Source organism: Phocoena phocoena, chromosome 19 (genome assembly GCF_963924675.1).
Source record: "Phocoena phocoena chromosome 19, mPhoPho1.1, whole genome shotgun sequence".
In the NCBI taxonomy this organism is placed as follows: domain Eukaryota; kingdom Metazoa; phylum Chordata; class Mammalia; order Artiodactyla; family Phocoenidae; genus Phocoena; species Phocoena phocoena.
In genome coordinates, this window is record NC_089237.1 from 20,546,355 (window position 1) to 20,559,511 (window position 13,157).

General features: G+C 56.6%; 1 protein-coding gene across 1 annotated transcript; it reads right to left on the bottom strand.

The window, feature by feature from the left end:
* Positions 1–1,388: 1,388 nt before the first annotated feature.
* On the bottom strand, positions 1,389–12,853 carry RAPGEFL1 (Rap guanine nucleotide exchange factor like 1). The gene is made up of 15 exons (XM_065897260.1): positions 12,334–12,853; positions 9,439–9,517; positions 8,376–8,511; positions 8,054–8,151; positions 5,890–6,002; positions 5,484–5,651; positions 4,638–4,735; positions 4,418–4,540; positions 3,697–3,875; positions 3,531–3,621; positions 2,906–2,956; positions 2,475–2,562; positions 2,202–2,266; positions 1,767–1,821; positions 1,389–1,513 (listed from the first exon to the last, which is right to left on the bottom strand). The coding sequence occupies exons 1-15, from the start codon at positions 12,851–12,853 to the stop codon at positions 1,389–1,391; spliced, it is 1,989 nt and encodes a 662-aa protein (XP_065753332.1).
* Positions 12,854–13,157: the final 304 nt, after the last annotated feature.

Here is a 13,157-nt window from a genome sequence, read left to right on the forward strand (position 1 = left end):
TGATACAAGGCTCTTTCCCTCTTTGAGTTTTAAAAAATAAATTTACAACTCCCGAGCTTTTGGTAAAAAATATATACACTCTCAGAATAGGAACGGCAGCTGCTTTGGCTGCTGCCTCTTCGGAAGGGAAAGAGGTGGTGCCAGAAAGGAGGGTGAGGCTGCACCAGGAAACCTCACACCGTAGCTGCCGGGAGCCCTGCACCCCTCAGCCCTGGAGGCCCGTGATGGGAGACAGAGGGGAGACAGACAGGTAATAAAGGCATCGCCAGAGCCCTGTTTTGCCTTTCCAGTCTCTGCCGTTTCGTTCCCCACGTTGGGGGGCTGCCTGCCCCAGGTACAGGGGTCCACCCCACCCCAGCTCTGATGGGAAGGACCAAGGGGGAGTCAAGACAGGGAGGAGGATGAGACCATGTGTTGGTATCCCACAGAAGAGCCAGAAGGGAGGTGACAACTCCCTGCTTAGCAGTGAGACACCCGAACAGCAGGAGTATGGACAGCGGGCACCCCCAACCCCACCGACCCTGCCACACCTCACCCCACTGCAATGCAGACGGAGGGTCCAATAGGCAGCTTAGGCCAGTGTTTCCCTGAGCATCTTTTACCCTCGCATGGGAGCCCACCCAGGGACCTGTGGGAGGCCTGAGGGGGGAAATCCTAAGGGCTGATGGGTAACCCTCCAGTCTGCTGCTTCTCCTTGCCCTCCCGAGCAGCTTCACCCACAAGCCTGGACATACAGGGCATCAGAGGAGCTGGGCAGGGAGTGGTGGGGCGGCGAAAGCACCCCACACCGTCCCAGCGGCAGAGTAGACAAGGGTAGCACCAAACAGAAGGACCCCCTCCCCGGCACACACAACACCCTCCCTCAACTACCAGATGCACTCCTGCTCCTTCAAAGGGGGCGCACATACCCACACACACACGCACGCACACACCCACACGGACACAAGGTAAATATAATATTCGGGGGTCCATCTAGGGGTCCCAGCGTGACCATGGAGAAGCCTGGCAGGCGGTGGAGAGGAAGGACGCCAATCCCTCCCGTAACTCTGCTCTGCGAGATGGGAAGGGGGCAGCTTTCCTGCCTGCTTGGGAAGAGGAGGCTGGGAACTGCATCTCTGGAACAGACCTCTATGGGAGGGGCTGGGGAAGGAGCTCTCTGCCCACTTTCCCTGGGAGGGCGGGCACCAGCAGAGTGTGGTTTGGGCTTGAAGGAGCAAGGCGGAGAGGACTTCAGCAGGACGAACAGGCTTGTGAGTCCAGGGCTAAGTCCACCCAACTCTTTCCTGCTCCCGGGGACAGAGGTCAGACGTGGGTTGGGACGTCGTGCAAAGTGCTTGAGTGCCAGGCGCCCAAGGACCCTGGTGAAGGGCCAGCCAGAAGCTCCGTTCTCACTGACTATTGGCCTCCAGCTTGTAGGAGAGCTCGAAAAGGAGGTTCTGGTTGTCGATGACCTGGAACTGGCGCACGTAGGCCTTGGTCTGCAGGTGATGCGGGGAGGCCTCCATTTCAAGGCCTGGGGGTGTGAAGACAGGGAGGCAGTCAGGGTGCTGGCCACCCTTCTTCCCCTACACACATACCAGCCAGAGGAGAAGGGTGTGGATTGGGACAGATGTTAGGCAGGAGGGCCCCCCGGGCAGGCCAAGGAGAGAATGGAGAAATGACACATTTAAGGAAATAAACATTTAAGTGGGGACTTCTCCCAGGAACCCCCCCTGCTCAGTCAAAGCTCTACCTGCAACGCTCTCAAAACGCCGTGGGTTACTCACAAAGGGGCCGGCTCCGGTATTTGCGGACGGTCCTCACTTTTTCAGCCACTGAATGCTGGGAGATGACAAGGAATGAGTCCTGAAAAGGGCACAGAAAGATGCCCCCCCTTCTAATGCTCTCCCTCCTCCAATCTCCAACTCTCTTGGTTTAACTCCCTCCAGTCCCCAGCTCTGGAGGGTCTCTAAAGGACCAAAGAAGGGGTACAATAGGGTGCCAGGTGAGGGGGAGGCAGAGTTGCCCCCCCACCCTGAGCTGCCTGTCAGTTTTGCCACCCGTGGGCAGGTTGTCACAGTGACACCCCCAGGGAGACAGGAGTCTGTCAGGCAAGCTGGGCACCATGAGGAAGGCTGGCACCTTTAGGGGGGATGCCAGGAGAGGACGAGGATGCCAGCCCTCCCCCACTCAATGGGAGTGAGGCTGGCAGTGCCACTCACCAGCTTCTCAATGTTCACCAAACCATCTACAAGGGTCTTACTCCCCTCGTGCAGGAAAGTCAGGTCTAGGGATGGGGAGAGAAGCAAATGGGTAAGAGAGGAGGTCCAAAGGGCCCTTCCCCTCCCCCCGACCGCACTCAATCTGTGGGGCGCTCCTCTCTAGGCGGGTTCAGAGAGAGCTGAACACACAGAGCTGAGTTCAGAGGGGACGGAGGGTCAGAATGGGGCATGGAGAGCGTGGAGAGAAGAACGTAGCTTGGAAGTGACTCTCACCTTTGAGGATCAGAGGCACGAAAGGAATCACAGGGGGTTTCATCTTGGAGATCACTTCTCGGTAGCTTTTGTGGTTCCTGCAGGGGTCCTAGCATCCCACAGAAGAGGGATAAAGGGACAGACAGGCCCAGTGTACCCCAAAGTCATCCCCCACTCCCTCCCTCAGCCCCTGCCCTAGAAATATCTCCAATCAGATAGGGGTGTGTTTGGGTGTCTTGCTTGGGGCTCAACTGCTCTCCCCTCTCCTCCAGGGATAACAAAGCAGCAGTCCTCCCATCTTCCCTCCCAGCGTGGTGGGCAAGGGCGGGCAGGGGTGGGGGGACCCAGGCACTAAAAACCTTGAAAGGGAAGCTTGAGGTAAAAGGTTTATGGGCACAGAAATTCTCTGGGGTGCCAGTCCAGGGGCAGATCACAGAGCCAAACCCACTCACTGTCAGGTTCTCAAATTTGCGGAACAAGTTCTTGAATTTCCCTGGCAGCTTCTGCAGTTTGAAGGAAGAGGAGATGTCAGAGTCTGGAGCTCCTTGGGTTTCACGGGATCTCCTGACTAATCCCCAGGTGTTAGAGGGGGAAAGGGCCTGTCTCCCAGGGGGCTGGGAAGCTGGCCGGCGGGGAAGTAGAACCAGCCCTGGGCTAGGTGTGGGGAGCTTGAAGCGGCCCAGAGGAATGAGTTATTCTGGGGAAATGGAGGCCTCTGCAGATGCACCTGCCACGTACAAGGCCTCACTGGGTGCTGTCTGAAAGCCAAGAGCTAAGGCTGCGACCTGGCCGGGACTGCCCCCTCCCACCCCACCCCCACCCCCACCCCCAGGGGAATCCGCCTCTACTAATCTGCCCTGGGACCGGGTCCCTCAGCCCTGCGGTGTGCCCCGGGGCTGTATTTGCCAGAAGAGGGCGCCTCCTTCTAATCGGCACAAAAGCTCCCCAGAGGCGAGCAGCGGTCCCGGGAGGCCGCTTTGGGGTGAGCCCGAGATGTCAAGGCTGAGGGTGGAGGCCAAGACCCCCGAGGTGGGCCAGCACAGGTGGGAGGAGAGGAAAGGGAAGAGGTCTCATCACCTCCCAGGTGAGCCTCAGGCGGCTGACCGCGGCGTTGTCCAGCCCCATGACCACGGCGTAGAAGGACAGCAGGTCCTGGTTCTGCTTGCAGCTGCGGGGGCGGGAGGCGGGGTAAGCGGGGGGGGCGGCTGGCCATGGCCTCCCCCTCCGCGGCCGCCGCACTCACATGGCCGCGATCTTGATGAACTTCTTGAGCAGCTGCGCGCGCTTGCCCGGGGCCTCGCAGAGCAGCACCTCGGTGGCCACCCAGTGCGTGACCTCGCTGCAGCGCTGCAGTAGCAGCTCCAGGTTGGCCGTTTCCCGGCGGCCGCGCTCCCCGTGGAACACGTAGTCCACGAACTCCAGCTGCACCCGCGGTGGCAGGAGGGGCCGCCAGGGCGTGGGGAGTGCGGGTGGGAAGAGGGCAGTGCGAGGCGGTGAGCAGGGTAAGGCAGGAGGACGGGGGCGGGAGGGGTGGAAAATAGAAGAAAACCGGGACAGGACAGGATGCAACAGAGAGGGGGGAGAAAAGACAACCAACATTAATAATGCTCTACCATCTACTGAACACTTACCCGGTGCCAGGCGCTTGAACCATCTGATCGACATTATTGTCCTCGCCTTATTTTCTTTAATAGTGAATATTTTACGAATTCTAACCGTGGGTCAGGTTCTGTGTAAGCAGCGATTGGATCCTGAACCACCCAGGGAGGGGGGCAGGTAAGGCGAGGTGTTTCCTCTCTCTTTGCTTTTTTTTTTTTTTTTAAGATAAAGGGAACAAAGGCTTAGAGAGGGTCTGGTGGCACACTGCCCCAGGGCATGCTGCAAGGGAGCGTCCTAACCAGAACTTTCAGCCCAGACGCTGCCTCCCTCCAGGCCCCCAGCCCAGCTCCAGCCTCAATCCCCACCTCATGCACACAGCGGAACAACTCCCAGTGGAAGGCAGTAAGGTGGTTGGCGACGTCCTCAGGCTCCCCTCGGTGGATCTCTGTGTCTCCAGGGGAGACCTGGATCTCCTCGGGGAGGGGCACCTGGTGGCAGGCAGGGACATGGGCTGGGCTTCTGAATTTCTGCTCCCGGCCCCTCTCAGCCTTCCCTCTCAGCCGAGGCTTGTGAAGGAGTTCTTACCAGGGCCTCATAGCTGTCTCGGGTACAGGCAAACAGGTGACTGTTGATGCCCAGCGTGGTGAAGACACAGTCTTCGGTCGGCTGGAGAAGGACCTTCTCTGCAGGAGAACGAGCTGCCCTGCCTCAGCACCGGCCCCTGTACCCTCACACACCCCAGCCACCACCGCCGTCCCCTCCAGAAACTCCTAATCCCGCCCAGACATATTCTAGACTAACAGGACTCATATCATCACCAGTTTATGCCATATTTATCTGACATTTTTCAAAAAATGAGTTCTCTTGCATTTATAACCTCCTTTTGGCTCCCAACCTTCTTTATAGCTCTTCTCTTACTCTATCATCCCTGTGACACTGGGAAAGCAGGAATTTTTTTTTCTGAATTAGAGGAAAATAAGGCTATGACTACACTGCAGGGTTTTTGCCTTCCTACCGGGATTGGAGGGCCACCCTGTGCCTTTGGCCTCAAAAACGTAGCATCCTTAGATGCTCGTGGAAGTTAAAGGACAAGATTCCAATGTAAGAGGCAAAGCACCCAGAGCAGCATGCAAGTGTCCTGGACCACTGCTCCCCAACTTTAATGTGCATAAGAATCTCCCGGGGATCTTGTTAAAATGCACATTCTGATTCTGCAGGTCTGGAGTGGGGTCTGAGATACTGCATTTTTAGCAAGCTCCCAGGTGACGCTCATGTGTCTGGTCCCAGGACGGCACTTGGAGTAGCAGCCAGGGCCTGGAATTCAGTCTTTACTCCTGCCCCAAGGCACTGGGCTTGTGAGTTTCTTTTCTTGTGCCCCCCCCCTCGCCCCACCCCCACCCCGTCCCCAGCCCAGTTCCTTCTGACCCTCACCTCCTGAGGAGGCCACAGCTACCAGGATGAGGGAATCCTCACGCCCCGCAGGCTCCTCTGAGTACTGCAATTTCTCCGTCACAGAGCCCAGAATGTCCTGCACAGATGCTGAGAGGCGGCTGCGTATGGTCACGTAGGAATGGTCAGGCATATAGACCCGGCAGAAGACTGGATAGAGACCGGGAGGTGGCTTTTAACCAGTGGGCAGAACGGCAGCATCAGCACAGTTCCCCCCTGGGCACCTCTGTTCCCCACCCCACCCCAGCCTGAAATTGGTTGGCCTCTGAAAAATATGCTGTGAAAAGGACTGGTTCTATGACACAGGGAGACTCCGCAGAGGGTGCCCGAGATCCAGAGCCCCCGGAGCCACTAAGGAATCCCTGCCCCTCCTACGGTCCGCACTCACTCTCATCGGAACCCCGGAAGGCCACGCGGGTCTGCAGACAGGAGTCTATCCGACGGAAGTGGCGGAAGAGTGGCTTCACCTGCTTGCTGGGCAGCTGGCTCTCGTCCGGGATCCTGCTGTGGACACAGCTGGGCATCAGGAAGCCCTGCCAGGCATACTACATGCAAGGCAGGCAACATCAATCAGGGATATCAGAACTGGTCAAGGATGCCCCGGCATCAGGTTCAGAGAGTGGTGAAGGGGGTAAGAAGAGAGGACAATGGCCAGCATGGGACAACTGACTGAATGACCCAAATCAAATGCCACCTCTTCCGTGAATTCTTCTCTATCCATCCCACCCACCAGGAGAGGTCACCATTTTGTCTTAATAGCTATAGGACATTGGGCTAATATTTGTTTATGTTCATGTCTTATCTCTTTTACAAGATTGAGAGCTGACTGAATTTTATTTTCATCCTACAGGTCTAGCACACTGCCTGGCACATGGTAGGTGTAGGTCATCAGCTGTCTGCTGAATTTTGCCAACAAGAACTTCACAGTCTGGGGGACTTGCCCAGTGGTGCGGTGGTTAAGAATCCGCCTGCCAGTGCAGGGGACACGGTTCAAGCCCTGGTCCGGGAAGATCTCACATGCCGCAGAGCAGCTAAGCCTGCGCTCCACAACTACCGAGGCTGCGCTCTAGAGCCTACGAGCCTCAACTACTGAGCCTGTGTGCCACAACTACTGAAGCCCGCGCGCCTAGAGCTTACACTCTGCAACAAGAGAAGCCACTGCAATGAGAGGCCCGCGCACCGCAATGAAGAGCAGCCCCCGCTCACTGCAACTAGAGAAAGCCCGCACGCAGCAACGAAAACACAACGCAGCCAAAAATAAAATAAATTAAAAAAAAAAAAGAACTTCACAGTCTGGGAGGGAGGGAGACGTGCATACAGCTACATCTAACACGAGGCAGGAGGTGTTAGGTGATATAATAAAGGTACGAGAAGAGTTACGTTGGCATGGGGGAGGGACAGCTACTGCTGAAAGATGCCTTCACTGGGAGGATGGCATTTGACCTGGACCTTGAAGGACAACAGGAAGAGAAGGGGGTGGGAGGAGGGCACGCTGGGGTGAACCACATAAGTGACAGCAGGAAGTTGGGAACACAAAGGTGTTCGTGGAATGGTGGGGTGTATAGGGAGTGTCACGGGTGAAGGGGGATGTGGGAGATGAGATGGGAAGAATGACCAGAGGCAGAAAGAGAGAGTCTCGGATGTTGCAACTTTATCTTGTAGGCAGTGGGGGGCCGTGGATATTCTTGGAACAGAAGTACAATGTTGTCAAGTTTGAAAGATCTCTCTGGGGTCAGCATAAGAAAGACACAAAACCACAAGCTGAAGCCCTGGATGGGAGGCTGTGGCGATAATCCAGGTGAGAGATAATGACGCCTAAATGAGGGTTATGATGGTGGGATGGAGCAGGGAGAAACTGAAAGGGCTGAAAAGATGGAGGGATGGACGCGGTAGTGTCCTGAAGCCAGCTCACATTGGTTCATGAAAGCAGATTGTTACATTTTGGGGAGCTCTGCCAACTGGTTTTTAAACATAGCCATTCAAAAATTAATTATACATATATATGTAAACTTACATATATATAAAATATATAATTATATATAAACATATATATATATATGTTTTATAAACTTACAGCCAAATTATTACCCAAAAAGTAGTTTCCTAATTGTTTCACTACCTTTTACTCTTATCTATGCTCTTCAGGTTAAGTTACGTCTGTTGGATTTATATGGTGAAGATAGTACCTAATGGCCTGCTACTGCACATCTCTTCCCAACTTCACATTCAGTAATGTCATACTGGTAGCTTGGAATCAACCACAGTGAGAGAATTTACACCACGGGAATCAGCAAAAGCTATAAACCAGGGCTCTTTTTCCTGAAGTGCTGATCGTTCAATATTTATCAGTACACCACTGGATTGACAAATAAATGGATGGGAGAATGGACCCCAAAAATGACTGGAGACAGTGCTTTGTGCTACTCTCCAGTAAGAGAAAGGGAATGAAAATAAAAGCATCTTTTAGCCCAAAGGCCACAGGCACCCAGCCCTGTAATAGAGGAACAAGGGGGATTTCTTTCCTGTCCCCTCCCCCAGCCTATTCCCCTCACTTTAGCTCCACTGTTTCCACAAGCTGGTGCAGCCTCAGTGTGTCCTCTCGCAGGTCCTGGTAAAGGGACTCATCCTTCATAATCAGCAGGTACAGATCCTGCAGAGATGAGAAGAGAGAAGGTGAGGGCAGGGGTCTCAAGCATCACCCTCTGCGTGGGCGGGGCAGGGTCTCCATGCCTGCGAGCACAGAAGAACCGTACATGCTAAGGCTCACTGGCATCATTTCCTTCCAGGTACCCAGCTTGAGAAGTATGGTTCCTTCAAAGGGGCCCCCTACCAGAGCAAACAGCCTGCTCACCCACCTTCTCATCCCAGGCCCACCTTGATGATGCGGCCAGCCCCCTCTTCCTCCTGCAGCAGCCCTTGGTAGGTGTCCAAGAAATGAAGGAGCATGGCTAGACAGGCCTGCTTCCGGCCAAGCCCCTCGGGGCCCTCCATGCCTCCTGCCCAAACAAAGCTGACCCCTAAGTTAAGAAAAAGCCCTGGGCAGGCAGACCTGAGGACACCGGGAAGGGGTATGGGAGGCTATGGGAGGCAAGGCTACCCCTAAAAATTCTCTAGGTTTGGGGCTATGGAGAAAGGGGCTCCAAGGGCCCTTGGAACCAAGACCACATCACGCCCCAGCCCAGGTTTTTGCCAGAGTAGGTAGGGATGGCACCCACTTGACCACATACAGCTCCTGCCCCTGCCTGTTTGAATTTCACCTGAGAAAATTCACTAGAAGCTACCCTGCCTGGACCCACCCACCCCCTGATCAGCCCACAGCCTGGAGCTTACAGCAGGCTGATAAAGGCCAATGGTGCTAGCCACAAGCCTGACAATACTTCAGTGTAAGGCCTGGTGTTTCTAAGAGAGCCTATGATATTCTACTCACTGGCCTGACGTCTATAATTAGGTCCTAGAATAACCTGGTGAGAAGCCCTGTGAATAGCCCAGCCGGTGGCTTGTCTCTAGTAGACCCTGCTGAAGCACAGCCACGACCTGATGTTTACATCAGACCCTGTAATAACTCACTGGGCAACCAGATGTTTAGAGCAATAATTCAGTAGGGAGAGAGGCACTCTTAATAGAGTAATAACCCCTTACATCTATACAGGGCTCTGCAGTCTCCAGAGCACTCCCACATCTGCTGTCAGAATGGTCTCCACAGCAGCCCCACAGAGAGGCAGGGCAGGTGCTATTTACCCCCGTTTTACAGAAGAGGAAACTGAGGCCCCAGGAGGTTAGGTGAGCTGCTCAAGGTCACACAGCTGGTGAGTGAAAAACCTGGAATTGAAACCCAGGTGTGTTTTCTAGGGAAGAGCTTAGACCCTCACATCACATGTGGGGTGAGGGGGGTGGCTCCCTCCCGACCTCCCCTTTTGCAAGTTCCCCAAAAGGATATTACTGGTGTAGCTCCTGCAGAAACTTCTCCGTGGGAAGGAAGAGAGAATGCGTGAGGACGATGTCATCCAGCAGGATATCTGTAGAGAGCGATTGCCACCACTGATGTCGGGAGGGCACTTCCAGGACCCAATTTGACACTCACCACCCCGTCTCTTGCCTCCGAGGGCAAATTCTCTTTAGCCAGGCTGGAGCCCCAGCCACCTGCCCAGTCACGCTCTGCACACACACGCGCGCACACACACACACGTGAAGGTTCTGGGCAGCCGCTGTGGGGGTGGGGTTGGCAGCTGCCAAGGCGGCTGGAGAGAAGGAGGGGGCGCGCTTGCATGGCCACGCCCACTTCTCTCCAATGTGTGTGGGAAGCTGGTCAGTTAATACACCAAGCTTGAGATCTGCCTGAAAAAAAGAGGAAGAGGTAGCCCCCAGAAGTGTCTCTAGACAAAGAGAACTTTTAAGCACAGAGGTTAGGGTCAACGTGTGTGTGTGTGTGTGTGTGTGTGTGTGTGTGTGTGTGTGTCCCTCCACCCCTCTTCACTCCCTACCTAACAAATTTGAGTTCCAACTAGGCAGGTGAGAACCAGCCCCATTCAAAGGGAGAGGGAGCGACTGCCATCTCTTTGATCCCAAAGCCTTTAAATAGAAAGCCTGTGTCCTCCTGACGCCCAGGGATGGAAGAGTTAATGATGGAAGGGTGGAGGGGAGTGGTTCCTCGCACCACCCTTTCCCCCTCCACACCCCCATCTGAGCCTGGCTCAGCCCGTCAGCCAGGTACAAGGTCGCCCTGACTTGCAGCCAGACCTGGGGTGGGGCAGGGCAGCCTGGCACACACAGACAGGCAGGGTTCGGGGAGGGAGCCAGGTGTCCTCACCAGGACAGGTTAGGGCCAGGTCCCCAGGTACTGCCCCAGGGCAAAACCAAGGCTTCTGATGGCCCCCGGGTCACCGTCCCCTGGCCTCCAATTCCAGCCATGAAGGTGGAGCAGGAGAATCAACACCAGGTCCTCTACTTCAACTACTTCATTTCACAAATGAGAAACTGAGGCCCAGAGCTGTGGGAGGGACTTGCCTGGAGCTGGAGTAAGAACCCAGACTCCTGAGACTTTGTTCTTTTCTCACCATGCCTGAGGCCAGCAGAGCGTCAGAGTACAGTGGGCAGGTGGGGCTGCTTAGACGTTTGGGAGCCTTTGGTTAGTTTGGGGTACCTTCTGTAAGTCCCCTCCCCCCACACGCCCTGGGAGGGAACCGAGATGGCTTGAGAGCATTGGTTATATTGGAGAATATCAGAGTGGCAGGTTAAGCTGATTCCCATTCACTCTGGGACTGGTTTGGGGTTCCCCAAAGCAGTTACTCTGGGGATCCAGCCTGCCAGTCCAGATAATACGGTGACAGTCAGTTCAAAAGTCCTTCCCCAGGGAAGACTGAGCAGCGCCTGTGGCACCAGGCCCCTGCCCCTGCGGAAGGGGAAAGACAGTTTCTCCCTTTACCTCTCTGCCAAGTTTTTAAAGTGAGTCTGAGCCCCCCAGCCCTGACCCTCAGCTCCAGGTATGGGGACGAGGAATGGGGATGCCCAAAATCTTTCCTCTACTCTTTATCTCACAGGAGAGCTAAACAGAGCAAAGGAAGAGGAACGTGGGGGCAGAGTGGGGGAGATGCTGCTATGGGGGCTACAGTTTGGCGTCTGTCTCTTCCAAGGCAGGCTCTGGTCCAATGTACAGCCTCCCCAGGGAATGTGTCATAGAGACATAGGGTGTGTGGTGTAGGCGGGAAGTTATGGTTAAGAGAGCTGTGTGTGTCTGATATTTTTCTAATTAAATGCAAAAGGTGTCAGCTCCCCAGGGCAACTACAACCTGAGCCAAGGAGAGTACCTGGGTGTTGAGAAAAATCTAGGGAAGTGGAGCCCCATTCCACACACCTGGGTTAGGACTCCCTGCAAAGGTCTGGGAGCAAAGCATGAAACCCCATCTTTTAGGCCCTCAACCAGGGCTCCCAATACTCAGACCCTGCTGGGCTTAGTGAAATGCCGAGAGCTAGCCCTAAAGACCCTCCGGTCTTCTACCTCAGCCACTAACCAGCAATCTGAGGCCTCAGTTTCCTCAGAATCCCCTTAGTACGGGTGCTGGTGGGGAGTGGCAAAATAACATCATCATTCAGGGAATAAGCCTCTCAGGGTGCGGTTATTTTTTAAAGAGGCCATGTGCTGAGGCCTGCCACCGGAAGGGTGGGAGTCGGAGAGGTTCAGACCTCCCGGGATGCTGCAGGGCCCTGATGTCTGCCCAGCTGCCTCTCCCCCAACAAATATCTTCTGAGTCGGCCCCCAACTAGAATACCTCCCTCCCCCCAAGCTGCTAAGGACAATGCATCCCTTTGCCGGAGGCCAAAAGGCAGCTTGGGCCGTGTGCCTGTCTGGCACTGCCCCACTGAGTGGGCCAGCCCTCTGCTCTGGGTCTTCTAAACGGAATCGGGGACTCCTGGAAGGTCTTGTGGGGCTTGGCCACCTCTAGGGGGCTGCACTGACTGGTCTGGGCAGCTTCCATCTTAGTGTGTCAGGCCTTAATTTTGGGCCACAGAAGGAGGTAGTCAGCATCAGGGACCCATGAGGGTCTAGATGAAATGTCCAGGTGAGAGGAAGGGTGGCTTAAGGAGAGGAAGGGGTTCAGCTTCTTCGGCAGCCATGGGTGAGGCTGCTACAGGGAGGAAGGTGGCACTGCCACTTCTCTGCTGCAGAAAGGTCTGTTCCTCCCATAGGCCCCCAGCTGACCACTCAACCCTCCCCCCCTCCCCCACGCCGAGGCTCGGCATAGGGCAACCCCCACCCACCGTCCAAGGGCAAAGGAAGAGGAACCACCAGGTGGCAACCCCCTACTCCGGGATGGATGAGCCAGCCACCCCTTACCTGAGGCGGCGCTGTCCCTGGTGGCCCCTCCGGCCAGCCGCTCCAGAACCCGGTTCAGAAGATGCTCCGGCCGCTCGGGGGCGCCCAGGGGGGCCCAGGGTGGGGAAGTCAGAGGCTCGCCCGGGGACAGCTCGTCTGAGGAGTATGAGGAAGGGGAGCGCAGGGGACCCCCTCCCCCGAGAGGCCCGGGCCCCGGCACCTCCTCCAGCTGCAGCCAACAGGGCCCCCCGCTGCCGAGATCCTCCGCGACCCCCGCCGGCTCTCCACCGTCCTCCTCTGGGGGCGGCTCCAGACCCGGCTCGGCGAGGGGCTCCCGGAGGAAAGCTGGGAGCAGCAGACGAGACACGCTCTGACGCCGCTGCAGCGGCCGCGGTCCCCCGGCTAGACCGCCGCCCCCGCCAGGTCCCCCACCCCCTCCAGGCCCGCCGCAGCTCCCCGGACCCCCGCCGGGACCTCCCGCCACCGTTCGCCCCGCCAGCTGCGACGTCTGCTTCTTCAGAAATTTCTCCAGCGGCTTCATGCCCCCCCCCCGCCCCTTTGCTCGGGGCCGCCGGGGGACCCAGGTGTCCCAGGTACAGGCGGGGGGGTGGGGACACGGTGCTCAGATCTGGAGGGTCACAGCGGAGGGCCGTGCCAGGCGCCGGACTGGGGGCCAGAGGTGCCCGAGGTGCGCTGGCCGGAGTCCAGTGGCAAGGGACCGGGGGAGGTGCCAGAGGGAAGGAGTGCCCGCTCTTAGTGGCCCCCCATGCCGGCTGCAGCGCACGCGGCCCGAAGGGTGGTTAGGCTGCGGGGCCGGTGCCCAAGGCTCTGCGCTCCTGGGCCGG

What these genes read in the sequence shown, in the direction of transcription:
- RAPGEFL1 (XM_065897260.1), bottom strand. Translation starts at nt 12,853, where the DNA reads ATGAAGCCGCTGGAGAAATTTCTGAAGAAGCAGACGTCGCAGCTGGCG. An exon ending in CAGGGACAGCGCCGCCTCAG is followed by an intron (nt 9,518 to 12,333) that starts GTAAGGGGTGGC and finishes CGCTCTCTACAG; the next exon opens with ATATCCTGCTGGATGACATC. An exon ending in GAGACAGCTATGAGGCCCTG is followed by an intron (nt 4,541 to 4,637) that starts GTAAGAACTCCT and finishes GCCTGCCACCAG; the next exon opens with GTGCCCCTCCCCGAGGAGAT.